The 27,213-nt window shown below is 44.7% G+C and overlaps 4 protein-coding genes across 7 annotated transcripts in view; 2 read left to right on the top strand and 2 right to left on the bottom strand.

The window, feature by feature from the left end:
• The first annotated feature begins 388 nt into the window (after positions 1-388).
• On the top strand, positions 389-5,383 carry rab5b (RAB5B, member RAS oncogene family). Its single transcript, XM_056438753.1, has 6 exons — positions 389-493; positions 1,247-1,569; positions 1,667-1,818; positions 2,502-2,624; positions 3,065-3,158; positions 3,607-5,383. Exons 2-6 carry the CDS (start codon positions 1,404-1,406, stop codon positions 3,720-3,722), a joined length of 651 nt encoding a protein of 216 aa, XP_056294728.1. The 5' UTR covers positions 389-493; positions 1,247-1,403; the 3' UTR covers positions 3,723-5,383.
• Positions 5,384-5,501: 118 nt separating this feature from the next.
• Positions 5,502-10,101, bottom strand: dbr1 (debranching RNA lariats 1). Of its 2 annotated transcripts, none has more exons than XM_056438740.1 (9): positions 10,013-10,101; positions 8,748-9,076; positions 8,517-8,641; positions 8,349-8,429; positions 8,183-8,268; positions 7,858-8,082; positions 7,643-7,720; positions 7,398-7,543; positions 5,502-6,546 (listed from the first exon to the last, which is right to left on the bottom strand). In XM_056438740.1, exons 2-9 carry the CDS (start codon positions 8,942-8,944, stop codon positions 5,769-5,771), a joined length of 1,716 nt encoding a protein of 571 aa, XP_056294715.1. In that variant the 5' UTR covers positions 8,945-9,076; positions 10,013-10,101; the 3' UTR covers positions 5,502-5,768. The 2 variants fall into 2 exon arrangements, with proteins under 2 accessions (XP_056294715.1, XP_056294707.1); XM_056438732.1 differs by lacking the exon at positions 10,013-10,101 and adding an exon at positions 9,615-9,731.
• Positions 10,102-10,182: 81 nt separating this feature from the next.
• On the top strand, positions 10,183-21,848 carry armc8 (armadillo repeat containing 8). 3 transcript variants are annotated; one of them, XM_056438723.1, is made up of 23 exons: positions 10,183-10,317; positions 12,112-12,188; positions 13,531-13,602; positions 13,741-13,883; positions 14,514-14,611; positions 14,715-14,807; positions 14,917-14,997; positions 15,105-15,180; positions 15,273-15,363; positions 15,461-15,521; positions 15,601-15,801; positions 16,307-16,402; positions 16,504-16,586; positions 17,359-17,440; positions 17,533-17,619; positions 17,730-17,822; positions 18,022-18,171; positions 18,598-18,693; positions 18,802-18,897; positions 19,748-19,820; positions 20,151-20,186; positions 20,349-20,442; positions 20,561-21,848. In XM_056438723.1, the coding sequence occupies exons 1-23, from the start codon at positions 10,273-10,275 to the stop codon at positions 20,592-20,594; spliced, it is 2,058 nt and encodes a 685-aa protein (XP_056294698.1). In that variant the 5' UTR covers positions 10,183-10,272; the 3' UTR covers positions 20,595-21,848. The 3 variants fall into 3 exon arrangements, with proteins under 3 accessions (XP_056294698.1, XP_056294691.1, XP_056294682.1); XM_056438716.1 differs by having other exon boundaries at positions 14,917-15,015; positions 18,610-18,693; XM_056438707.1 differs by having other exon boundaries at positions 14,917-15,015.
• A 1,044-nt stretch (positions 21,849-22,892) lies between these two features.
• The window catches only part of kcnh3 (potassium voltage-gated channel, subfamily H (eag-related), member 3), a 127,173-nt gene continuing 122,852 nt past the window's right edge, over positions 22,893-27,213 (bottom strand). Inside the window, exons 14-15 of the mRNA XM_056438695.1 lie at positions 26,399-26,451; positions 22,893-26,005 (exon numbers count right to left, since the gene is read on the bottom strand). Coding sequence (XP_056294670.1) covers positions 25,049-26,005; positions 26,399-26,451 — 1,010 coding nt within the window. The 3' untranslated portion in view covers positions 22,893-25,048. The remainder of the gene's footprint in view (positions 26,006-26,398; positions 26,452-27,213) is intronic.

Genomic DNA, 27,213 nt, shown 5'->3' with positions numbered 1-27,213 from the left:
TAAGACAAATCCACATATCGAAATAATTCAAACATCCTTCGTGTGTAAAAGACTGACGAGTGCCTTCGTATCTGCGCTCTAGCGCCCCCTGCGGCCTGGAGGCCACATTACGAAAACTCCTGCGGTCAATGAACGCCGTTCAAAAGCCCACTCATATTATTCACACATTAAGGTCAACTTCGCGCGAGTGCGGTGGTAAGACACGTGACAGGACCTCCATTACACCTGTTGTTGTCCATTTAACATATCTTGTTTTCGGCTGCTAAAAACAAAAGATAAAAGTGAGTCCACATTAGTTAGTTTGGTGGAAACTGAAGAATGTAAAAATGTGAAGTCACTGAATGGACCGTTGCGTTCTGGTTTGACAATGCGGCACTCAGTGCGCATGCGCCAATTTACAGGAAGTGTTAACGTTTTCGTTCTACCAGCTGATAGCCAAATTGTCAACAGTCAAGCTTGAGACACCTGCGTTGCTGAAACGACGGTTTATAAGGTGAATACTCGTACATTTCTCTCTCTACAGCTTTACGACATTTAGACCGACTGCTGGCATTTTCCTGCTTAATCGGGCGTCGAGATATACATTAATTTGTGTCCCGCTAGCACATAACGCAACATGATAACGGGGGTCTGGTGATGTGATAACGTTTACTGGAGGGAGTATCTTGAACGTCTCGCGGTGACATCTGCAGCAATGCCAGACGCGGTGTCATGAGACGTCGAGGTCTGAGTAATACATGTGTCAATCGATCAGTTTGCTGCAGTGATGGACGTTTCAGCATCGGTGTCTATGGGGGACAGCAATTTGAGGCGCAGCATCCCAAGTTTCTCTGCGTGATAAAGGGACACTGCTAGTAACGGGACATGTTTTCAAACACAACTGTGAATCGGTGAGCACAGAGGAGACGTTCAGGGCTGTTAAATGTCAAAGCAATGCAGCTGCAAACATCTGGCTGCCAACACAAAGCAAAACACTAATCCTAATGTTTATTTTGTTATTTTGGTGGGATGTGGACACGGAAGACTATTCAAGGCTTTTAAATGTAAAATAAATAAATATGCAGTTGGATTGCAAACCTGCTATTCCTTGAATTAATTTTAGATCTGCAGCTCACGAAACTCTAATATTTGGACTTTCTTGGTGTGATGTTGAAGTTGCACGGAGGAAGAAAATAAAAGTGTGTATGAGCAAAGCCATGATGTAATCTTGCACCAAAACAAAATGTCCAATGCTTAATTTATACAGAGAAGACATCCTCAGCCAGATTTGACGACGCTCGGGGGAGAAAAGGCAGCGCAAGTGACTGAAACATCCCAGAAGCACCCCATCTCCACCCCAGGGAGGAGGCCCAGCCCCCCACCCGCCCCCCTCCCCCTGCCACCGACTCCTCCACGGGTTCAGTATGAGCTCCAGAGGGAGTGGAGGCCGCTCCAATGGCACACTACCGCAGACCAAGATCTGCCAGTTCAAGTTGGTGCTGCTGGGCGACATGGCCGTGGGCAAGTCCAGCCTGGTGCTGCGCTTCGTCAAAGGCCAGTTCGACGAGTTCCAGGAGACGACCATTGGAGGTGAGTGTGGAATGTGCGTTGGTTTGCAACGCGCATCGGGTGATTTAAAGAAACGCATGTTAACCTGTCATTCCCCCCTCACATCTTTCATTTCCAGCCGCGTTCCTGGCTCAGTCGGTGTGTCTCGATGACACCACAGTAAAGTTTGAGATCTGGGACACCGCAGGACAGGAGCGATACCACAGCCTGGCTCCCATGTACTACCGCGGCGCTCAGGCCGCCATTGTCGTCTTTGACATCACCAAGCCGGTATATTACATTACATCACATGTCATTTAGCAGACGCTTTTATCCAAAGCGACTTACAATAAGTGCATTTCAACCTAGAGTATGAACTAAGAACAACAAGAATAAAGGAAGTAACATTTCCTCGAACTACAAAAGTACCATAATAAGTGCTATTTAAGTGCCACTGAAGTGCAAATCTGTGTTTTAATCCAGATGTAGTCGGAAAAGATGTGTTTTCAGTCTCAGGCGGAAGATGTAGAGACTTTCTGCTGTCCTGATGTCAGTGGGGAGTATAGTGCGAACAGATTCCAATCACTACCTGTCTGTAGATCTGGGCGATATTGACAACATGGAGGCTAAACACTGTTCAGGGTAAAAACTGTTTGTGTTTGTCAGACTTTTATAGCGTGTTTTAAAGCAGCCAAAACAAACGCATGGAGAAGGGATTTGAATGAACTGAAACAGCCTTTACAGCAATAACTTACATCACGATATGATATCAAAACGGACAATCTGATATGAACACGTAGCTGTGTGTACCCAGCATCAACTTGAGGAGAGTCTGCCCCCTAACTTGAGAAACATGCTGATGTTGATGTATTCTCCATGCCTCTGTGACCTCTGTGACCTCTGCCATTGTTGCCATGGTATTTGCACGTGTGTGCGTTGGTGGTTAAGCTGACCGTGGCGCCGTGTTTGTGCAGGACACCTTTGAGAGAGCCAAGGCCTGGGTGAAGGAGCTGCAGAGGCAGGCCAGTCCGAACATCGTTATTGCTCTGGCCGGGAACAAGGCCGACCTGGCGGAGAGGAGACTTGTGGAGTACGAGGTAGGCAACCAGATTGTGGGCTGTAACCTAACTAGTGACTGGTAGTTACGACAGGTAATGGATGGTATTCGTAAATATTATTGGCATGATGGGTGCTTTAAGTCGCACGGGTCATGTGTCAGGCTGCGTAGTTTGTGATGTTAGAGGACAGCGCCAATGCTATTTAATGAAGTTGCACTTCCTCATGCTTGTGTACTCAGCTACAAAAAGATTAGATAGTAGGGCACAAGGATCTGTGAATCAAATAGTTTTTATTGTACCTATTTGGCTGCATTCAAATACTGGGGCTGAAGTCCTGATGAGTCAGCATCCACCGAAACATAAAGGTTATTTGTTGCAGAAGCTTTACATCACAGCTCAGAGATATTTACATACACACTTGTAGATAGACACTATTTTTTTATTACTGCTGATGTATTTGTTTGCGTTGTATGAAAAAGGACGCCCAGACGTATGCTGAAGACACCGGCTTGCTCTTCATGGAGACCTCTGCTAAGACGGCCATGAACGTCAACGAGCTCTTCCTGGCCATCGGTGAGTCTGCTTTCATTCACATAGGGATAAAAACACAACTTTTATTTTGGAAGAGAATGAAACTTAAGTCATTAGGAGTGAAAGGAGAATGAACAAGAGATAACATGTTGATGCTGATCAGGAGCCAAGAATCCTTGAAAGGATCACCAGATATCGGGAGATGAAAAATCAAGCACATATATTCCATTAACACACATTTAATGTTGGTTCAGATGGAAATTCTGGATGTTTTTAATGGAGCTAAACAGACAATTTTTTAAATATTGAATGTATGAGAAACTTTCACTTTTTTGGGTGTGGATCTGAAACCAGATGTGGATACAGGAATTCAAAATGTAATTAATCCTTTTAGTTTTTCATAATCTAGGTGGATATTTTCTCTTTCTGAGCTCTCTATAGTTACAAAGTATATTTTTTTTATTGTCAAAATATTAATTTGTCTTTGCAGCCAAAAAGATGCCAAAAACAGACACCCAGAACCCGACACATGCAGCGCGACACCGGGGGGTCAACCTCCAGGACCCCGACGCCCACTCCACCCGAGCCTGCTGTGGTGGGAACTAGACCTCCACCAGTATTCCACCATCTGCACCACCAACTCCAGCCCTTTAACCATCCCGTCTCCTTCGGCCAATTTAGAGGGGTGGGGCCCCGATGCTGTCAAACACAGTGTCCACTCACAACCCCTTACCCTCCATTCATCCTCCTGTCAGAGCAGACAGAAGTTCAAAGGAGAGAATAAAAGGAAAGGAAGAGCAAACGGGGTCGGAGGAAGACACAAAATTGTTCCGCGTCCGAGGAGTGCGTTTGGGGAAAAGTACAAAGAGGAAGAAATAGAATGCGGAAGACAGTGGCGAGCCCGTTGTAGTATTCAGCACGCAGTCGTGAAGTTTCTTTCGTGTTCATCCTGCCTTGCGTCATTTCAGTCACAATCTGATTGTGTGGCAAACGGCCTAGAAAGGAGAGGAAAGAAAAGGAGGGGCCCAGACAACAAACAAGAAAAGTCACATTTTGAGGTTGTGACTGCTTTCTTCTTCTACTTTCGTTAGAGCTCGAATCCTCCAACGCCCGAATCAATCAAACCCCGCTGTGAATAATGCCTCATCATGCACCCCTGGAATGACCCCATTTGTAATCGCCTCCCCCGACGTTCCGTGAGATCCACGGCACGGTTTGCCGAGCATAACTCCATTTGTACGTATTTATTGTCCCGTTGGGTTGACTCCTCCCACTCGCGTCTCTCGTTGATCCGACTTGCTTGTTTAACGAAAGGTTGCTGGAGTGCCGTGTTCCCAAAAATATTAAGGGTTTTAATGTTTCAGTGCTCATACGGGGGAAATGTGAAGCACCAATACGGACTTGATCTGAAGTGTGTGTGTGTGTGTGAATTTAATATTATGTATGAGCAGAAAACTGTTCACTAATTCCATCTGTAGCAGAGAACTTATCCCTCAAACACAAAGTAGTAATGAATTAAAAACAAGACGTACTAAATCTCCATTCAATAAAAAGATGAATCTCACTTTTTGGTTTTTACATTGAGTGATGGAGCTAAACGTAGAAGCAGGAAATGGGGATGTCCAGATTAAAGGACATATTGGGATAGGAATGAGATTCCTAATAAACCTGGAGGAGAACATGTGACCATGTTTCCCTCATCTGTCCTTTAGTCCTGACCCTAAGTTGTTGGTGAAATGGTTTTACTTATTCATTTAACTTGCTGTTCAAACAGAGCGCTGTGCTCTGGTTGCTGACGATAATGGAGTTAATTGATAATCTCACACACGACAAATCAAAGTGCCTATTCCCGGGTTTCTTATTTTCTGTGAATCATGTCTGGTGTGCTTCGTAGTGCAAAATACAGGAATCTAATTTCTCTGACGTTGGCTTGTCCTCTAAACCAATAGCGTGGCACCCTGTGGGCGATACCGTATCCGCTCTTTGTATGGATGTAAAGAGAGCTTGTTGAATACACTATGTTGTCTAAATTCTAATGAAAGTGTTGATTTTCGCAGAATACACCTGTGAACCTGGAATAGATCATTTAAATAGGCCTAAATAAATCTGTTGGATTTAAACAAATGTTGGCGTCATGGAGAATCTTTGTGTTTTCCGATTCACAACCAGGCGTATTGATCCTGAACATGATTAAAGGTCTCATTTAAGTTCCAATGCTATTCCCGAATAATGTCCAAATACAGTGTTCAATAAAGCTGTGAATGGCGCTTAAGAGTGCTGGTCGCTTTTCTTTCACTCGCCTCGTGCTTCTGATGAAGTGAAACAAGACACACATGATAAGTTCCCCTTTGGGACTTGGGAGTGGCTGCACAATGACGTCACTCCTTCATTTAAAAACCAAATATTTTAATTTCTCAGCTTTTTTACTCTTAAAAATTATACAAACAAAGATATTCTAACAATCTATGCGTCTGCTTTTAGTTGGTTTTCATGAAGCCATACATCGCTTGTCCCCTCAGAAGTATCACAAGGCAGGAAGTAGATTCATAAAAAAAGTTTTAAAAATCAATAAAACAGAGTATTGTACACGTTAAAAATGGTACGAAAGCAGTCCTCACTTTTTGTCCCGATCTGACCCCTGACCTCCCATCCTCACTCGTCGTCACCCTCCACTGTTGTATAGATGACCTGGTTTCGGCGTTTGATTCTGGGAGTTGTACCTTTACTGCCAGGAGCCTCGGCTTCGTCGCTGGTACGTTTTAGGGTAGCTAATGCCGACGCATCATCATCATCATCATCATCGGCGACATCATCTTTGTCCTTGCAGGGTTCTTCCCTTTCTGCTCCAGAGCGAGCCGCCACTGCTGGGGTCGAGTGGGATGGAGGTGGCAGGTTCATCAGTGGGGACGGATCCGAGGTGTCCGATTTGGGCGCGGGCAGAACCATTCGGCCGGGGGTTTGGACTTCACCCGCAGGTCCATCAGGGGGATTCTCTCCCCTTACTGATGATTTTAGGTCACAGCTTCCCTCAACCTCCTCCGTTCCTTCCTCTTCCTCCCACTCGTCCTCTATGGTGATCTCATCGGGATTATACGACCTCGAAAATCCTGACGTGTCGGTCGGGTACTCGCCGCGTTCGTCTGCACTTTCGCCACAATCGTCGTCGGCGTCGTCCCCTGCCGCGCCGGCCTGAATTCTGCTCAAGTTGCCACCTCCCTGCAGAGCGTGGGCGTAGAGGTCGGTGAGCCCCAACGTGGCACAGAGCTCGGTCGTCTGAGGGTTGGTGTTCCAGCTGAGGGAGGCGTGCTGCTTGGGCCCTTTGGGGTCGTAGGGTTGCACCGTCTGGCTGAAGTTGTCCGGAATGGCGAGTTCGCCGCTGAACTCCTTCGCCACCTGCATCATCGCTGCTTCTGAAGGTCTGAAGTCCCACCTGGTGGGGAAAGACGACAGCGTGTGACTTTGTGTTTACGTGAGCTGCGAGAGTGTTCAAGAGACGCAAATGGATCAAAACAGTTTTTTAGCACGCAATCAAGAGAACTATCCGTATCAAGCTTGTCTTATAAAATAGACTAAATATGAAAAAGAGACGAGCGAAAAATTCCCAATAGTTGCGACAAACACTGTCTGACAGATACAAATATATAGCTGCTATTTGGAGCTAAAAATATAGATTTTACTTTAGAGCTGAACCTAAAAATAAAAATGTAATCAGAAAAAACAAAACCAAAAACATTTTCTTTGCATTTTAGTTTATATTGCTCAATGGTGTTTTTGTTCATTGCTTTGTGTACCAACAGGTGGTCATTACCTTCGCATTGAAAATGCGGAAGTTTATGTTTTGATCGCCGTGTATTTATTTATTTGTATGCGTGCATAACAAAAAAGGTTTTAAACCGAATCGCATGAAATTTGGTGGGATGATTGGTTATTATCCGGGGACCATTTGATTAGATTTCGGGATCAATCGGGTCAAAGTCATGGAAAGATCAAAATCTTCTTTTTACCATAGCGCGGTCAATTTTTATCCAATTGACATGCAACTAATGCCAACATGTTCATAATTCAATGCCCAATCTTGTGATATGCGAAGGTATGCGCTCTACCCAGTGCCCATTCTAGGTGATAAATGCTTTTGTCACAGCTATGTTGCTGCTTGAAAATGACCAAATAGTTTCCACGAGTGATGCATGAAGCACTCTCCGGTCCTTTTCACTTGGATGGCCGTGTTGAAAGTGACTGCATTTGCTCGGACTGTAAATTCATGTCTAAATGTCCGTGTACCGTTCGTGCAGGCCATTGTTCTCGGGGGGGTTCCAGGGGTGAGGGTCCGTGCTTTGGAGACTGTTGGTGGCCTTTAGAATAGCAAGCCACTCTGGATCATACTCAAGACCCTCAGAGGAACCTGGTCTCTCTGCAACATCCACAATCTGCAACACAAACGTACAATCATCATATAAAAAAAAAAAAACATCTCAACACTTTCATCTAGAAGGTGAACTTTGTATATTTAACAACACAACACTCACCTGTAAGAAGTCCCTGTGGGGCAGACATTTATCCAGGGACAGGAACTTGGTCACACGTGGGGTAGCATTAGGTTTCGGCTAAAGACAAGAGTATTCACTGAGTTTGCGTAATACAGAGGTACCTAGAATTATTAAAGTCACCATCACAAATGCATCAGCGGCTAATACTGACCATAGCGGCAGTTCGGCTGGTTGCAAAAGGCTGTCACACTCACCGGATGCTGCTTAACGGCAGCGAATTTCACGTGAAGATGCGCAGAGAACCAGTATTTGGGCTGGAGGTGAGCGAGGAGCTCCTCAGCTGCAGGACTTCCCAGAGAGTTGGACTCCACTTCCTGACGCAGAAACTTCTTCTTCCTCAACAGTTCTGCTGTACATCCATGGTGGTAGATTCCACGAGGCCAGTCGTGGCTCATGAAGATGTCTATGGGCATCTGGATCTTTGTGTAAATAAAGATTTACGAAGAGGCGTCATTTAGGTAAATAAACGCAGAATCTTTTTGTAACACATGCAAGAGAACAAGTTGAATCCACATTTACCTGTTTCAGTTTGAACACCTCAATATTTCGGACGTGGTATACACTTCGAAGTGTACTGCGATCGTATGGAGGGAATTCATGGTGACCTTAAAGTGCAGACATTTCTCATAAACACACTGCAGAGTCTGTATAACTTTAGACAGGAAAACAATCTATAAATTCTCACCCCTTCTGTAGTCATGTGATTTAAAGATTCCAGATACGCCACCGATTCTTATCCCTTTGTAGCGAACAACACCAGCATAACCTGAGGAAACATGGCCCAGTCATATCTGGGAAGTAACAGAAGACAGGCGGGTAAAACAATCACGTGTACCGTCTTGCGGGTCCCTACCTAGATAATAAATGTTGGGTGCCACCCAGCCGCCATACGGCAGCTCCTGCAGGTGGTTGGAAGCCTCATGGTTCCCTCCAATGAAGACGGTCAGGACGGGAGCCTTCTTCTCTCCAGAATAGTATCTGCATCAAAGACGGTAATATAAAGTATGAAATGCTCTCCCTCATGTTTTTCAACTCTATTTTAACTTCATTTTTTTTAGAGACATAACAACAACAAAGAACTGACTTGTAGAAGGTCTGCATCATTCTGTATTTGAGTGGTACAGCCATACAGTTCATGTCTCCTTCATTTCGAACCGCTTGGAAGTCTCCACAGCAAAGCAGCAGGTCCACTTTGATCGATTCCTTTTTCTCCAGGTAGCCGATTGTCTCGTAGATTTTGTCCAGCTCTCCATGGCAACAGCCCTCTACCGCGATCTTCATGCTGCACAGAAAGGTAAACTGCTAATTCCCAGATTAAAAAATATAAATCATGAGGGGTTGGCTTCAATTCTGTGCCAACCGAGGGGCCGTCAGCTTCCACACACAGGGATGTCGAGGGCGTGCTCCTTGGAACTGCGGGAACATAAACAAAACATTGATGCAATTTATTTATTAAAAAAAGCGTGATAGGACATCGATCATCAGGATTTTAAGGGAGTCAAGGAACTTGAATTACTCGCAAGACTGCCAGAAAAGGTGGCTCTCGCTTCATAACAGTATTGTCAGACAATGTACCAGACTGTGTTGAGTTTTCTGTGAATACTAATGATGTTAAAATTGGTGGACATTCCTTTTAAACAAGGGTATTAATAACAACACACGGTGTCGTGTCTCATCCTTGTGGGAGGGGAACATGTAAACTGGAGGAACAGCACAACTGCACGTGACCACTTTTATAAAAATTTAATATTCAGTGATGCACCCGACATGAGGACAAAATTAGGAAACGTGCACATTTGTATCGTTTTATATGACTTAAAGTGACTGCTGCAACTTCCATTCGGCCCCACACGCGTGTCCATAACATGCTAGCGAGGCTACGTATTTAATCCAACCGTGCGCATACAAACTAAAACAAAACCCTAGAAAACAAACAGCGTAGGCTACTTACGGCGCCGTTTGAATAACTGAAGAGTATTCTCGTCGCGTTTTATAGGCCGTAAAATCACACACTTTTACTGAAAATCATGTTTATGTCAAGGGGACGCAGGCGACGCCACAAAATGAATTTTCCCACCTTTCGGCTACCATTTACGCGCATGCGCAAAACGTCACCAGTTTAAGGAAAAACTACTTTCAAAATATGGCCGCAGATTCAACACAGAAAAAGTGGAACGCCTTTTTCGATATACACTTAATGTTTAGTATCCATGTAGTTAAAATTAAATATGTTATACAGTCTGTGGTTATTATTTATGTTGTATTACATGTTTCAAATGGGTGACGTTATTTAATCGAATCTAACTCAATGCGATTTCTCTCTACGTCACATTTCTAAACACAATTTACCTCATTGACAAATCCAGTGTCTGACAGACAGCTCGCCAAGTTAGCAGCGTTGTTGTTGTTTTTTGTTGCATATCGGCTGCGAGTGTTTGCAACTGAGCCCTTATTTTATTTTAACTCCAGCGAGGAGAGGGCGTGATTCTAACTGTAGTTACCCTTTTTCTTTTCTTTTTTAAAAAGCCGCTCGCAGCTGCTCTGGGGGGGGCGGAGTGTCTGCAAAGTGCTGCGCCGATTGGGGCGCTCGATCAGGGGGGGGAAGAGAGATGGCGTGCTTGTTGGAGGCCCCTCTCCGCATCAGTGTGCTGTCTGTGAGTGTCCCTCTCGTACTTTCAAATGGCGTTGATTGAACCCATGATAATGCGAACTCCAAAAGTGCGAGGCTCGATTCATTCGATCGTTGTGAAGAAGCTCCGAGCTGTCAAACTGTGAGGGGTTTATGTCTTCTGTTAGCCTGCAAGCTAATTTCAGGGCTTTTCAACACGGCCGGTCCACTTTACGTTGCGTTGGTGGGAACGTGAGTTTTAGTCACCCTCGCCTCGCCCGCGCGGAGCGGGGTCTGTCTGACGACGCAACTGACGTGTCCGGTCGCCCCGTCGGCGTGTGACGGGAACACAAATCGAACAAACGAAGCTACCTGTCAGTGTCGCTTGGAGCTATGCTAAGCTAGATAGCTTAGCTTCGCTAAAAGTGAGAGTGCTATCACTCCCAAACACGTCCGTTGGGAGACTTGGCTTGTTTTATTCCAACCAGATAGTTTTATTGGCCCGCATTAATTGCAGCTCGCTGATTACAACAGCAAACGTAACACCTTTAAGCCAGCTGTCGGTGTGTGCACCAAGTATCGTGGTTAACCACTAGCATATGGTTAAGCTAGCAAAGCTAACGAAACTCACTGATTGTCTACTTTTTGAGGAGTTTTCTGCTGCGTAAAATTAGCTCTGCCAGCACACACATTCTTGCAATTAATAAATATTATGGTATTGCAAATTAGTCTTGCTGGTGCCACTGACTGTCAAGTGTAATTTGGCTGAATTGAACGTAAAAATAAGCCTAAACGAGCATGCTATTGCACTGAAACGCCCCCATGCAGCAACTCACTGGCAGGATACTACACTTGTTTAATAACAATATGTTGAATATAATTATATTGATCAGACATAAGGAATAAACACAGGAATGCCTGTAACTCTTTGCAAACGTTTACTTTGAAATGTAACTGTCTAATTAATTTAATTAATTTGGATTGACATTAGGCCTAAATAAGATATTTTACTGCATTATAGCTGCATTTTATATTTTAATTTTACAATTTGAAAGAGTTGATAGAACATTAAACATAGATGGAACCTCTTATATCATGCACTCATAAAAATGCCAATATATAAATATTTTACAAACAACTTACTCTATTCGTGTTTATGCAGGATCGCATCTATCTACATTAAAAGTAAAAGAAGACAAAAAATCCCATTTGTCAGTCCAAATATTTAGTGAATTCGAGAATAGTCAGTTAGACAGTTATATGTCTGTATATATTGTGCTGAACACCTTGTCATCAGTGTGCAGTCACCACAAGCATAATGCAGCAGCAGCAGTGTGTTGTTGGCTTGGTGAGGTTTGCTTCACTGGTTTCATGTGGAACATTCTGGTTAAAGCTGTCAATCATATAAACACCGTTTTCTGGTGTCCCATGTACTCACTGGGTGCCCTGTATAACAACCTTTTAAAGGGCCCTGCCATGAATCATGCTGCTGTATGTGTCACTAGTGTATGTGGGTTTATTACGGCTTTTATTCTTGGTTAATTGATTTAAAATTAAATACTTAAAATGGTTTAATTGCTATTATGTTCTTATAATGCTAGCTATTGTTCTAGATTATTAAGACGTATAGTGCAACAGGTGCGTTCTCTTAGCTTTTCAACTTCAATTTGTTGTTGAATTCATCTTGATGAAAGGCTGTAAAGTACATTAAAAAGCAATCTGTATGTTTCTCTGAGAGCAAAATTCAATCGGATTAACTTTCCTGCAAGACAGCCCGAGCTTGAAAAATGTATTAATACATTGTGTCACTAATGTTTCTCATATGTGTGTGCCCATGTAGGAAGTCACTGCCACTAGTCGCCATTATGTTGACCGACTGTTTGACCCCGACCCACAGAAAGTGCTGCAGGGCGTCATGTAAGTCCAGCTGTGTGTATTAGTGTGTGTGTGTTTATTCTACTGATATCATTCTACTGTTATTAAGCTAGTGTATTTTAACACAGCCTTTGGCTTTAGCTGATATTGTTTTCTCTTAAGTTTCTGTGCTGAAAGGTTGAGTGAGTCATAACGCTCTCTGTCTCGATCCTTATTTTTAACTTCTGAAGGGACTAGCTCTGGTTACGGCTCGTAGCGCTCCACTAGCCGAGCACCTGACCGACTCGACTGCCTTCTACAGCTGTACTTTTCCATTAGCCTCACTCACCTGCTATATGATATCATCGGGGGCTGCTTGCAGAGGAGAGGAAACACTGCATGGAAAACAAAGAAAAGAGAGTGCATGCAAATGAACTGGCTCATTGTTTGTCCAACAACAATATGTGGCACATCTGCTTGAAACATTCACGATTCCAATTTAGAAATTTCTTCCTGTCTACCTTTATACCTTCTTCCATGACCTCTTCGATCTGCAGACTGCCCCATGACAGTCTCTTAACCATCTGATGACTGAGCTGAACTTGTATTATTAAAGGACACAACTGTGTAAAATGCCTATTTAATTGAACATTATGTGCTGTAAGTAAAGCACCTTTGTTGTTGTTTTTTATAAAAAGAATAATTCTGACCTGTTGCAGAGGTATAGCAACGATAATGCTTTATACAGGGTTCGTATGGTCATGGAAAACCTGGAAAAGTCATGGAATTTTAAAATGGTCATTTCCAGGCCTGGAAAAGTCATGGGAAAAAACTCAAATCATAAAAGTCATGGAAATGTTGTCATATTCACATGTTCTTTTACGCCGAGTTTGAAATAATTGATATTAAAAATTAAAAAAAAGACGCTCAAAAACGCACAACGTTTTCTAAATTGTTCATGTTTATACCGAGATTTCAGTTTGGTCGTGGAAATTTGCTTTAAAGTCCTGGAAAAGTCCTGGAAATCCACTGGTCAAAATGTGTAAGAACCCTGTTTATATAACGTCCCGCAGCGTATTTGTTCCCAATTTGCAGGTGTAAAGTTGGGGAAAATAAATGCTAGATTGTTACTCAGTATGTCCCACTATGACCTGCAATATTATAAATAGTATTAATAATGTTTAGATTCCCAGATTGTAACCTTTATTCCCTAACTACACACCCTGTACACATGAACACAATACATGTACAACAAAAGGACTCAGTAAATTTTGAAGAAATATGCTGTGTGTCGCGGGCCATGATCTAAAACTTTATCGACAATTAAAACTTTTTCCGTTGAGAGCAAATTTCGTCTCGATCACCAAGAATGATCCTCATCTGTGTTTTACCTCCGACTCCATAGTGACATGAAGAATGCCGTCATCGGAAACAACAAGCAGAAGGCCAATCTGATTGTCCTCGGAGCGGTGCCGCGGTACGTCCCGGCACACCTTTCCACTTTATCTTTCTTCCAACTCTTACCACGTTCAAGTAGACTCGGGACACGGACATGACGTCGGTGATGCACGCGCGATGAACTTGCGGCGGTGTGCGTTTGTCCATTTGGCTGCAGGTTACTTTACCTGCTCCAGCAGAGCTCGTCCAGTGAGGAGCTCCGGACCGAGTGTGCCGTGGTGCTGGGCAGCCTGGCCATGGGCACCGAGAACAACATCAAGTCCCTGGTGGACTGTCACATCATCCCTGCCCTTCTTCAAGGTTGGGAAACACACACACACACACACACACACACATACACTACCGTTCAAAAGTTTGGGGTCACTTAGAAATGTCTTTATTTTTTAAAGAAAAGCACTGTTTTTTCAATAAAGATAACATTAATCAAAAATACACACTATACATTGTTAATGTGGTAAATGACTATTCTAGGTGGAAGTGTCTGGTTTCTAATGAAATATCTCCATAGGTGTAGAGAGGCCCATTTCCATCAACTATCACTCCAGTGTTCTAATGGTACATTGTGTTTGATAATCGCCTAAGAAGACTAATGTCTGATTAGAAAACCCTTGTGCAATTATGTTAGCACAGCTGAAAACAGTTATGCTGGTGATATAAGCTATACAACTGGCCTTCCTTTGAGCTTGAAGTTTGAAGAACAAAATTAATACTTCAAATATTAATCATTATTTCTAACCTTGTCAATGTCTTGACTACATTTGATAAATAAAAGTGTGATTTTTCATGGAAGACACGAAATTGTCTGGGTGACCCCAAACTTTTGAACGGTAGTGTACACACATACATTCTTGCACGCAACTCCTTACTGCAGAGGACAACATCTTTGGCGAGAGAGATGTATATCCGACATCTTGTGTTTTGCGCTTGCAGGTCTTCTGTGTCCGGACCTGATCTTCATCGAAGCCTGTCTTCGATGTCTCAGGACGGTCTTCATCAGTCCAGTCACTCCTGTGCAGCTGCTCTATACTGTAGGTTGTCTGGTCCATGTCCTGCCAGCTACATACACATACGTGTTTCCGTCGCTGCACACAGTTTTAACCGTTTCCATCCTATTGGGTGATGTGTTTTTAGGACCCCACTGTGATTCCCCATCTAATGTCTCTACTGAGCCGCTCACAGAGAACCCAGGAGTACATCACACAGATCTTCTCCCACTGTTGTAAGGTATTTGTTGGTATTTGTTCACACACACACACACACAACACACAGCGGAGTCAAACGTGCTTGTAGTCAGACCAGGATTCACTGTTGATTGGCCGTTTGTTGTCTCCAGACCCCAGAGCACCAGGCGGTTCTTTTCAACCACGGTGCCATCCAGAACATTGCCCCTCTACTTATCTCCCCCTCTTATAAGGTATACGGCCGTCTCTCAGTGAGTATTTGCCCGATTGCATGATCCGACCTTTCACACTCCGTTAACTGTGTCCGTCACTGTCTCCCTCCGACCTCATGCCTCTCCAGGTCCGGATGCAGGCGTTGAAGTGCTTTTCAGTCCTTGCCTACGAGAACACTCAGGTCTCCATGACACTGGTGAATGGTGAGTCTTCTCTTTCTTCTCTTTCCCCATTTCTCTCTCCTCTCCTCGCTGCTCTTTTCAACCCCAGTGCATCTACGTTTGTGTTGCCACAGTGCTGGTGGATGGCGAGCTGCTCGCTCAGGTATTTGTCAGAATGATGCAAAGGGATCAACCCATTGAAATGCAACTCACCGCAGCCAAGTGGTGAGTGAGATAAAACTGCTCCTCCAATGGATATGAATATACGAGGACATTTCCACTGTACTTCTTCTTTGAGTGACGTCCTCCCCTTCCGTCCCAGTCTAACGTACATGTGTCGAGCCGGTGCCATCAGGACAGACAACAGCTGCATAGTCCTAAAGGTCAGGCTTTTACGAGCCCTCTGCTATTTCTTCTAGTAAACCATGGCCCCTCTTTATTAATCGTGACTTCCTGTTCCAGACCCTGCCGTGCCTGGTACGGATGTGCAGTAAAGAGCATTTGCTCGAGGAGAGGGTGGAGGGTGCGGAGACGCTGGCCTACCTGATGGAGCCCGACGTGGAGCTGCAGAGGATCGCAAGCACCACCGACCACCTGGTGGCCATGCTGGCCGACTACTTCAAATACCCCAGCTCTGTGTCCGCCATCACGGACATCAAGAGGGTGGGTCAGTGGGCCTGAGCGGGCCCTTGTCCTGTGACTCGCCAGGTGGAGAGGGGCTTGTGCTTCGACGAACAAGACTACGAGTCGACGTGGAGCTCAGTGCGAATGTCGACTGCTGATGTTCAGCAGATATCCCGTTTGCAGTCCGCTCAAGTCGGTGGGAAAGTCATCAGCAACCCTTAAAACCCTAGAGACATACAGCTAGAGCCAAAAATTAAAGGCTATTTCTTTATCAGAATAGATTATTTTTCTCCAAATTCCAGAATTTGGCCAGTCTAGTTCTGCAAATCAGCAACGACCCCTTTAACCCTTAGTGTGTCTGAATGGAGTCATTTGTGGGTTTTGCTTCCCAGAAACTAATAAGTGATTCTAATTCTGAAAAAAAAAAAAAATAGATTGGCATTTATCAACTGGAAAGATATCGTCCTTTTTAGTTCTTCTCTGAAACCGATGTGCCACTCGTTGGTTTTATGCGCCAGTTTACTTTCTGCTCTGTCGTCCGCAGCTGGATCACGACCTGAAGCACGCACACGAGCTGCGACAAGCTGCGTTCAAACTGTACGCCTCGCTCGGCTCCAACGACGAGGACATTCGCAAAAAGGTCACCTTTCGCCTCGGGTGGATTTTTGTTTGCGTGACATAATTGTGCGCGTATCTATTTATTTATCTTCTAACCTGGCCTCTTCTTTGTCCTGTCTTCAGATCACAGAGACGGAGAACATGATGGACCGGATAGTCAGTGGCCTGTCAGAATCCAGCATTAAAGTTCGTTTAGCCGCCGTCAGGTACGAGCTACCTGTACCGATATTGGCCTCTCAAACTCCCTCTAGTCTCCGTACCAAGAATGTAACATTTGTGACACGGCAGTTTTTTAAAATATACACTACCGTTCAAAAGTTTGGGGTCATCCAGACAATTTCGTGTCTTCCATGAAAACTCACTTTTATTTATCAAATGAATTGAAAATTGAATAGAAAATGTAGTCAAGACATTGACAAGGTTAGAAATAATGATTAATATTTGAAGTATTAATTTTGTTCTTCAAACTTCAAGCTCAAAGGAAGGCCAGTTGTATAGCTTATATCACCAGCATAACTGTTTTCAGCTGTGCTAACATAATTGCACAAGGGTTTTCTAATCAGATATTAGTCTTCTAAGGCGATTAGCAAACACAATGTACCATTAGAACACTGGAGTGATAGTTGATGGAAATGGGCCTCTATACACCTCTGGAGATATTTCATTAGAAACCAGACGTTTCCACCTAGAATAGTCATTTACCACATTAACAATGTATAGAGTGTATTTTTGATTAATGTTATCTTTATTGAAAAAACTGCTTTTCTTTGAAAAATAAAGACATTTCTAAGTGACCCCAAACTTTTGAATGGTAGTGTAAATGTTAAATAACGGGCAGTATTACTATTCTTAGTGTATATATGTTCAGGGATCTGTCTTATTAAAGCTCTGTAAACAAACCCTTCGGCTTATTTAGGAACAAAATGTGTATTTTCGCATTCCGTTGAAAGCGTCGTCCATATTTGTCCTGTTGCTCAGGTGTCTTCACAGTCTTTCGCGGTCGGTGCAGCAGCTGAGGACGAGCTTCCACGACCATGCGGTGTGGAAGCCCCTCATGAAGGTCAGTGAAGTGGCGTTCAGCAAAAAAAACCCATCTTTTGTAGGGGGATAAACGATAGTTGACGAGAGGTGTTGTGTCGCTGTTGTACGCAGCTGTTGCAGAACGCCCCGGATGAAGTCCTGGTCATGGCCTCCTCTACACTGTGCAATCTACTGCTGGAGTTCTCACCCAGCAAAGAGGTGCGTGCACTCGCTCACACTCGCTCACACTCGCTCACACTCGCTCACGGGTCAAGAGAACAGACTGCGTTACTTCATTACTGAGACCAATTGTTTGTGTTGGTCCGCAGCCCATCCTGGAGTCGGGGGTGATTGAGTTACTATGCAGTCTGACCCAGAGCGACAGTCCTGCACTGAGGGTCAATGGGATCTGGGCTCTGATGGTAAGAAGAGGATTTTTTAATTTTTTATTTTTACACTTCTTGGCTTACAATCATCGAAATCCTCAAACGTGGATTAATATCTGTGCTTTTTAGAACTTGGATGAATAGAAATAAAAATGTTCTTCATTTTCTATCTGCACTGCAAAACATTTGCGTTGTTCACGTAAAGCGATTCCATCGAACTCTTCTCCGTCTTCAGAACATGGCGTTCCAGGCGGATCAGAAGGTGAAGGTGGAGATCGTTCGGGGTCTGGGTACAGAACAGTTGTTCCGCCTGCTATCGGACCCCGACGGCAATGTGCTGATGAAGACCCTCGGCTTGCTGCGCAATCTGCTGTCCACACGCCCAGTGAGAGAGAGACACACACACACACGCACAGGATAGCACATTTAGATCACTTAAATTCCATGTGTCGATCCAGTTTGTACATTGAGCAGATGTCTGTGTATACTGCCCATTCCAGTACCCCTGTACCACCATATCGTTTATTATGACAGAAACCGATTTACTATGTCCCAATACAGATTATGTCAAATGCAGTATACCAAAAATACCAGGATGTCAAACTGCACCCCGTCACATTTAGCAGCACGCAAGCCAGCATGCTTATCTTGCAATTCCGACTACCTCGAATGCTCCGTGCTTTCTTACCTCCTCTGTAAACAGTAATATGCTTGTATGTGCCGAATGGACATGGACTCTTCAGATATGTCGAATGAAGCACGCGCACTCATTTTGTTGTTGTTTTTTGTCGCACCCTTCGACTGGCGGCAGCACATCGACCAGATCATGAGTTCTCATGGGAAGCAGATCATGCAGGCGGTGACGCTCATCCTGGAAGCGGAGCGCAGCATCGAGGTCAAGGAGCAGGTGAGGCCAGGCGGCGTCTGTGGAGCTGGAAGCACTTTAGAGTTTTAGTTTCTGAAATGAAATGTTTCACGGAACGGCGCTGATGCGACGCTCTCTTGTTCCCGTCAGACGCTGTGCATCCTCGCCAACGTCGCCGACGGCAACACGGCCAAGGAGCTCATCATGACCAATGAGGACGTGCTCCAGAAAATCAAATACTACATGGTACGACACGCCCTCTACTGAAGCTCACCCTGGAGATCAGGTGGTGTGGTGGTGGTGGTGTTGTTGCACACACTCCCGTTTCCCCTTCACATGTTGTGCGTTTCCAATGGAAGCAGATTGTGCAGTGTTTCGTACCACACGCACTTCATCTACACTACCGTTCAAAAGTTTGGGGTCACTTAGAAATGACTTTATTTTTCAAAGAAAAGCACAGTTTTTTCAATAAAGATAACATTAAATTAATCAAAAATACACACTCTACATTGTTAATGTGGTAAATGACTATTCTAGGTGGAAACGTCTGGTTTCTAATGAAATATCTCCAGAGGTGTATAGAGGCCCATTTCCATCAACGATCACTCCAGTGTTCTAATGGTACATTGTGTTTGCTAATCACCTTAGAAGACTAATATCTGATTAGAAAACCCGTGCAATTATGTTAGCACAGCTGAAAACAGTTATGCTGGTGATATAAGCTATACAACTGGCCTTCCTTTGAGCTTGAAGTTTGAAGAACAAAATTACTACTTCAAATATTAATCATTATTTCTAACCTTGTCAATGTCTTGACTATATTTTCTATTCAATTTTCAATTCATTTGATAAATAAAAGTGAGTTTTCACGGAGGACACGCAATTGTCTGGATGACCCCAAACTTCTGAACGGTAGTGTAGGTTTATTACGCCCTCTGGCGTTTCAATCGATAATGCAACGAACGGCTGCGGAGGATCGAGCATCAACTAAAGCTCTCGCCTCCTTCCTGATCTCATGTGACTTGTGCTTTGAATCTGTTTTTTTTCCGCCCTCCCTCTCACTTTTGTCCAATCGTTCTGACTCCTGTTCCCGCAGGGGCACTCGAATGTGAAACTGCAGCTCGCTGCCACCTTCTGCATCTCGAATCTAATCTGGAATGAGGACGACGGTGAGAGACGCGCCGCAAAGACAGGGGGCCGGGGTCAGAGGGACGTGGGGAAAGCTCATGTTTTGTGTCTTTTCCGGTTGAATGTGAAATTGAGTGTTCACGGCCTCCGTGCTGCAAGTTGTGCTTTGCTCAGTGCAGCGCGTCACCGCTCCGGGCCTCCCGAGTGGCGTCACCGTGGCTACGACGCTGTTGTTGCTCACTGTGTTTCAGAGATGCAAATGTAACCTGATTTGCGGCACGCTTGTATTTCACCCGTCTGGTCATTTGTCATCGACAGTTCTGGAGATTCAGAAACGCAATTAATCCGGTTTTTTTCGTCCCATCTTTCAGTTCAAGCGGTGGTGAACAGCGACTGTGCCCACAAAGGTCAGCGCAGCGCCGGTCAAAGTTACACACATTTCAACACATTTTTCTATGCAAAGTGAAATCCATTCATTCCTTTTTTTTTGAATTTCATGACATTTTTTTGAAAAAATGAGTTTGGGATTGATTCGTGCGATTGAATTCCGCTCCATCGTGTGTCCTCAGGTTCTCAGGAGCGCCAGGACAAGCTGAGGGAGATGGGCTTTGTGGACATCCTGCACAAACTCACCCAGGCGTCTGACCCCAACCTCTGCGACAGGTGGGTCCGCACAGCCAATCACAAAACTCATATCCTCCGCTCAGCAGGTTGGACTGATTCTCTCTCTCTCTCTCTCTCTCTCTCTCTCTCTCTCTCTCTCTCTCTCTCTCTCTCTCAGGGCGAAGACGGCGATGCAGCAGTACCTCGCGTGACTCCAGGCGGGAGGGATTCCAGCCTAACTAACAATCACCGGGAGGGGACACCTGCCATCGGCTCATCTGGTTTGGTTTAACCTCGAGGCTTGTGTTGTTGCACAAAGACTCCTACTTTTGGACCTGCGGCTGGCCTCCTTTCACCTGCCCCCCCCCCCTACCCACCCACCCACCCAACTTCTAACACCACGTCAACATTTGAGCTCGCCTCAGAACCTCATCATGGACACTGAGACCGTGGTTGTTGGGAAATCAACGGTTAAGAAGGGTTCTCCTGTTTTTTTTTTGTTTCCATCAATGAAGTGATTCTTTAAAAAAAAAAAAAAGTCTTTTTGGGACTTTGTGATTTGCAATTCTTAGTTTTTTTCTCCTTTTTGTTGGCGTGCGGCAGCCTGAAACCAGCACCACCGCGGTGCGTCTGGACTCCCAGGAGCGGAGATTCTGGTCCCCGAGAAGCGGACTACGAGGTTTGACACGAGACTGTTGGACAGCAAAGCTTCCCGGTTTTACTTTTTAATTAATTAATTTAACTACTAATGTTTCCTTTTTAAGGCGTCGCAAGCAAGGACACATTTGGCAAAACACAGACTGCCTATTTTGACATTTTTTGTGTTTGTCTTTCTTTTCGTTTATTTTGGGATACATACCTCGTAAATATATAAATATATATAAATATAAACATAAAATATATATTTTTGGATTTTTATTTTTCCCTGACCCTCTTCGTTTTCATTCATTCTCTCTGAACCGTGATTCTCGGCACAGCAGGGCGAGGCCACTGCAGTCTGATTTCAAGTATGCAACATGGATGAAAATGGATGGATGGAACATGGTCTCGAGGTGAATCAGGAAAAGAAATGCATTTCCCCTGATTTAATTTAATTTGTATTCTTAGTTGTGGTTCTGCCCGTCACTTCTGTCCAACATCCTTACAATCCCAATGGGACATGTAGAACTCTGACCCGCCCAGTTACTAATGAACAGGTGTGTGTGTGTGTGCGCTAGGTTTCTTTCCTCTGATGTGTTTGGAGGAAGCGAGTGAGGACAGAGTAGATGCGAGGAATAAAGGAAGAACTATTTGAGACTGGCCCCTGGAGGGTGAAGCAGCAGAATCCAGCGCAACGTCCCCCCCCCGACCGTATGATTTCCTCTCCCACCAGGATGCTTCTAGAGTTGTTCCACGACATTTAAAACGCTGCTGACACTGATAGAATGAATGTTACCATTGAAAATATATGCAGACCTGAAGAAGGATTTCTTCTGTGTTGCGTCTTATTTCTCCCTCAGAGGGTACGTTTAGTTAAAGTGTGTGTGAGAGAAAAACAGTCTGAACTACAGCGGAGGACCGTGGCGTTGCTTTATGGGTTTACTTCTGGCCGTCAACGGATCAAAACCAGCAATGGGGATTCTGTCTTTCATCCACATTGTTCAAAGAGAAACCTCAGAGATGCAGACGTTTTGGGGTGTTTTTACAAGTCAGAAAACTAAAACACCATAGGACAGACTTTAAAAAAATGTATTTGGTGTGTGAAGTTATTTCAAACGGCAATATCAAGCTATCTTGGCTCAATTGTTGAGTGTCTATGGGGTCATATAACACACTTATTATTTAATAGACGTTCGGGAGCTGAGCAAACTAAGGCCAGGAGCCTCGTCCCAAGCGGTTTACCAGTTTCAAACCTTTTTGAAACCTCTGGTCGTAGGCACACTCGTTGTGTTTGTCCTGCAGCTCATTATCGAGCCCCAGGTTTATTCATCGGGTTATCTCAAAATAAATATCATAAAATGTCCAGCAATGTTGGAAAAACCGAGGCGTAGAAAAAAAATTGCAGCTATTTCTAATGTTTGGTGGAACAATCTGGATACAAATATTTGTAGTTTGCTGAAGGACAAATATATTTTTGACCCGTTTCACTTTTTCTAAATCCAAACAAAGACTAGCTGTAAATAATGGCTTTACTTAATTTATATAACGTCAACTAACATTGTTAAATTAAATTATCAATATTATATATTTTATAAGAATGAATTCATTCATATGCTCGTTGCGTTTTACCAAAAAGGGAAAAGATGGGTAATTTTCAGATTTCTCCTGCTGCAGTAATATTGTTGACATCCAGAAGGTTAGAATACTTTCACAGTTCTGCAAATATCAGCAGCAATTTATTTTGTGCTAAAGGTCTTTCGTGACTTTTAATCCATCCCTGGTAATTAGTTTGGTATCAAAGCGATGCTCCTCTCCGCTGTGATTCATGAGGCCCAAACTGAGGCTTGTGGACCCAGAGAGTAACGCAGGACTCTTACAAAACACTTCTTTATTGTTGTACAGTATGTAATCCTGGTAAGAGTTTTTTATTTTTTAAAAATGTAACAGCAGTCTTTAATAAAACATCTGAAATCCAACAGCCTCCTCCGGGGCGGGCCGTTTGCCCATCCACCCACCACAATTCAAAAGCAGGCACATTCCTCATGCAAAAAAAGCTGCGACATGCATTTAAAACCCTTTTGTGTAACCAAGACCCCCCCCCCCCCCCCCGCCCGCCACAGGATTCAGAATTGTCATCAATGGGAGTTGTGTGTGTGTGTGTTAAAGAGTCAAGGTCGTCCCTCCCTTGCCCCCCTGTTACAGAAAATAGAAACGAGAAATCTGACTGTCTATATTACAAGTATCATGTGGTGCACAAAACACCTCGCTAAAGAAACATGGAGAGAAGACCTCGCGATGCAGCCTGGGTATTGTAGTTTTAGGGGTAGGCTGTTGAGTTGTACCAGCATTAAGCGGTTGGCAAAGAGGTTGGAGATGATGCAAAGTGTGTGTGTGTGCTACATAAGAAATGGGAAGGTGACACGAGTGCATCCGGTTTAAGATGCTTTAAACTTCTTCCCCGACCTGTTTCTGTGACGTCATCGCTATCGTCGACAAACAGAAAAATAAAAAAAAATAAAAAAAATTCACAGCCTGAATAAATAAATAATAAATTACATGTTCGGTGTAAAGGTGCACGTGTTCCGTCGGTGACGCTGATGGCCGTCGATGTCAATGTGTATCCGGACGCTGCCGGTGATGAACAGGCGAGGGACTCGAGGGAACTCCGTGTGGAGAAGGCACGAATGGCTGGATGGCTAAAGCTCAGGAGTGATGCGGGAGTTGGCTGAACAATCTGCGTGTAAACAGTCACGTTGGTGATAAACAGTTATATTTGGATGCTGTTTATGATATTTGTGGTCCACCCCCGACACTTTATTTTTCATAAATCTTGCTTTTATGTCTTTGGCACACAACAGCTAGCTCAGGCTTTTCAGGTCTACTCTTAAATAGAAACACTTCTTTTTCCAGGGAAATAAAATCAAGAACGTTTTTTTTTTTAAACAACTCAAACTTGTTTTTGTTTGTGTGGTGTCGGGACATCGTGGATGGCCGTGTTTTTGTGTGTTTTCCTCCAGAGGAAGATTTAAAATGTTCTAAAAATAAATGGGACTACAGATGAAAAATAGCCTCTTGGCTAACTCTGGCACATTTACTGCAATCTTTTTATCAATGTGCACTGTCCCTTATTAACCCTTGTGTTGCCTTCGGGTCATTTTGACCCGATTAAATATTACACCCTCCCCCCGCCTTTGGGTCATTTTGACCCGATTCGATGTTTCACCCTCCTGTTACCTTTATATTATATTTACTAACATATTTTACCCTTTGGGTTCAATTTGACGCCAGCAATTAAAACCTCCAGAAAATTATTAGAATTAATATTGTTTTCCAAGTTTAAGTGTGAGGCACTTTATGTTTGTTTGTTGACTACCGAAAGAACACCGACATTAAACATTGAATGGGGTCAAATTAAACCGAAGGCGGCAGGAGGGTGTAATATTGATTCGGGTCAAAATGACCCGAAGGCAACACAAGGGTTAAATAAACCATTTAAAAAATATATTTTTTGTAAAAATCCCAAAGCAAACTGGTGAGGTGACTGGGACTGAAAGGAGTTTACATTCCCAGTCCTGACTATCTCGGGTGAAGATGCGTTTCCCCGCTGCGATGTGTGTTTGTATCCGCCCTTTGAAGAGGGAGGGACATCCATGCGACGTGGGCTTTGAACAGAAGAAAAAGCAACAAAAGAGCTCAATGAGGCTCCAGAGATCAATGGAACCGGTTACAAACTGGTTTTAACCGGTCCCAGTAGCTGCAGGGGTCGACTGACGCTACTCAAGTGTTGACACTAAGACAATTTGTGCTGTTGTAGTTCTGTGGTGGTGTCGAGAAGTACTCCTTCGCACCGATTTCTCGACAGCTGGCATCGTGTCTCGGCCTCCCAGGTCTCGTTTCTGTTCACCTGCCGGACGAATCACTTCCTGCCGTCTGTCTTCCTCCAGATCTGACCTCTGTTGTTCCCGTCGCTTTCATTTATTTTATCTGCTACTCGTTTATTTTTTGCCGTCTCACAGTTTTCACCCGTTCATAGCGCTGGCTCCTCTTCGTCGATGAAGCTGATGTGCTCCGCGGAGGACTTCCCCTGCTCCACCTGTCGCCCCCACTCGTGCAGCTCCAGCTCCTGGGGACAAACGGCGGGCCGGTCCTCCCCGTGGTGCAGCTGCGAGTTCCACCAAGGTGCATTCTGGGTATCCCTCTGCCTTCTCCTCCCACTCACAAAGTCCAGAGACGAGGGCAGGGAGACGGCGGGGGGATGGAGGGGGGCGGCGGGGGGGGAGGCGAGAGGGGTGGAAAGGGGAGGTCTCTGCCGGCGGTCGCCGGGGGAGGACGTGAGCGACGGGGGAGCGGAGCAGTGGGAGGACGGCGGAGGAGGAGGAAGAGGAGGAGGAGGTGGAGGAGGGGTGTCCTGGGAGGGGGGCGGAGGGAGCAGGTGGGGGCCTTTGCAGGGGGAGAGAGACAGCGAGGAGCAGAGGGACATGGAGAAGGAGAGAGAGGGGGAGGGGGGAGGAGACGCCAGGGGAGGTCGGTCCTGCAGATACATCCCATTACTGGAGGAGGAGTGGAGGACTCCGTCAGGAAGAGCTTCCTCAGGGGAGGGGAGGTCAGGGCGGGTCGGGCTCTCGACGGCGGCCCCCGAGGGCCGAGACGGGAGCCGCGGCGACGCCGAAGAAGGCGGCCGAGGCCTTTTTGGCGAATGAGGAGTCGGGAGAAGGCAGCCGGGCAGGTCCACGCCCTCGGCGTCGCCGCGGTCCAACAGGGAGTGGCTGTCGGCGCCGTGGAGGGAACACCGCGTGGCGGCGGGCGGCGACGCGAGACGGGCGCTCGGCGACGGCTGGCTGGCGCTGCTCGGGGGCGGGGTCACATTTGGCATCATGGTCATCAGGATTGGCTGCGTGGCTGTTTGGAGGAGGGGCTTGAGCAGGCGCGTCATTTCCTGCAGCTCCTGACTGAGCGTGGAGACTTGTTTAGAGAGACTGTTCATCTGAGGGACACACACACACACACACACACACACACAAATGAAGGTCAGTCCATCCGGATGCTTTTTCAAGTTTCTTGTTGTTCAGGAGGATAATGGATAATAAGGATATCTGACAAAGGTAATCCTTAATTGCGTAAAACAATCTGATACACACTCTGCAAACATAACGTTCAGAGCCATGGACTGTGACTAGAGGACACGCTGCGTGCTCAGATTCAATATTCACATGGAACTAAGAGAACTTTTAAGTATAAAAAAAGTCAAAGATTGGAAAGTGCCTGATAAATGGTCACATGGTGCTTCACATCAAACACATAGCAGACATTTTGACTTTCCATTGTAGGAAGAGCAGGAAAATAATGACCATCATCATCATGATGATGGGGCACTCACCTCCTCAGTCAGTTTGGACACACTCTGCTTGATCTCTGAGTGCTCCTGGATCCCTACACACAGAAACATGCAACAGGATTAGTGTGTGTGTGTGTGTGTGAGCAGGCAAGTGCACAGTGGTGCTCAAGCTCCTCCCCTTTTGCCCTGGATGAGAAAGGTGCCCTTTTTGCTGGACCCACTTTTTTTCTTCATTCATCAGCATTTAAGAATAAAACTTACTCTCTCTCTGTCATCAATTCCCGCCAAATGTGTTTGGATATCTGTCTATTTATTTGAGATCTTGTGAAAATGTTGCCTCTAACTGCCCCGCGGCGCTCACGAGCCCCCGCCGAAAAATTGTTGTTTTTTCTTGCGTTTACTCTTTTCAGCCGAGCGGTCGAGGTTAGCGTGTTGTTTATTATATGGCATTTTTTCCACTCCTATTGTTTTGCAAATAAAAACAAATTGTAATGTCATTTTGTTCAGCTCTCGTGTCCCACGACACGATGTGTTTCAGGTGTTTCGTAGCAACCAGTTACTTGCTCATTTCAAGTTACAGTGATCAATAGATAAAGCATTTTGCCGATAGATAGATAGATAGATATATACTTTATTAATCCCCAAGGGGAAATTTGTCGTCACAGTAGCAGCACCAATAAACTAAACACACGAGAATAAAATATAAAAAACAGGGATGAAAGATATAGATGTATACAAGTAAAATCTAAAATACAAAATGAAGTATATATATGAATATAAAATTAAACTATGTATATATATATATATACACACACACAAACAAATATAATACATGCGATGGGTGCCCCTTTGGTTTG

The sequence above is a fragment of the Pseudoliparis swirei genome, chromosome 2, assembly GCF_029220125.1.
Source record: "Pseudoliparis swirei isolate HS2019 ecotype Mariana Trench chromosome 2, NWPU_hadal_v1, whole genome shotgun sequence".
NCBI lineage: Eukaryota > Metazoa > Chordata > Actinopteri > Perciformes > Liparidae > Pseudoliparis > Pseudoliparis swirei.
The sequence above is the reverse complement of the archived record's forward strand: the minus strand, read 5'-3'. Positions and strand labels throughout refer to the sequence as shown.

Excerpts from the sequence above, each read along its gene's own strand:
- dbr1 (XM_056438740.1), bottom strand. The coding sequence starts at position 8,944 with ATGAAGATCGCGGTAGAGGGCTGTTGCCATGGAGAGCTGGACAAAATC. Across the intron at positions 8,269-8,348 it reads ATCACATGACTACAGAAGGG|GTCACCATGAATTCCCTCCA; the intron begins GTGAGAATTTAT and ends CTGCACTTTAAG. Across the intron at positions 7,544-7,642 it reads CCCACAGGGACTTCTTACAG|ATTGTGGATGTTGCAGAGAG; the intron begins GTGAGTGTTGTG and ends TTTGTGTTGCAG.
- rab5b (XM_056438753.1), top strand. The coding sequence starts at position 1,404 with ATGAGCTCCAGAGGGAGTGGAGGCCGCTCCAATGGCACACTACCGCAG. Across the intron at positions 1,570-1,666 it reads CCAGGAGACGACCATTGGAG|CCGCGTTCCTGGCTCAGTCG; the intron begins GTGAGTGTGGAA and ends TTTCATTTCCAG. Across the intron at positions 2,625-3,064 it reads GGAGACTTGTGGAGTACGAG|GACGCCCAGACGTATGCTGA; the intron begins GTAGGCAACCAG and ends TGTATGAAAAAG.
- armc8 (XM_056438707.1), top strand. The coding sequence starts at position 10,273 with ATGGCGTGCTTGTTGGAGGCCCCTCTCCGCATCAGTGTGCTGTCT. Across the intron at positions 14,808-14,916 it reads TCTTCTCCCACTGTTGTAAG|ACCCCAGAGCACCAGGCGGT; the intron begins GTATTTGTTGGT and ends TGTTGTCTCCAG. Across the intron at positions 15,364-15,460 it reads CAACTCACCGCAGCCAAGTG|TCTAACGTACATGTGTCGAG; the intron begins GTGAGTGAGATA and ends CTTCCGTCCCAG.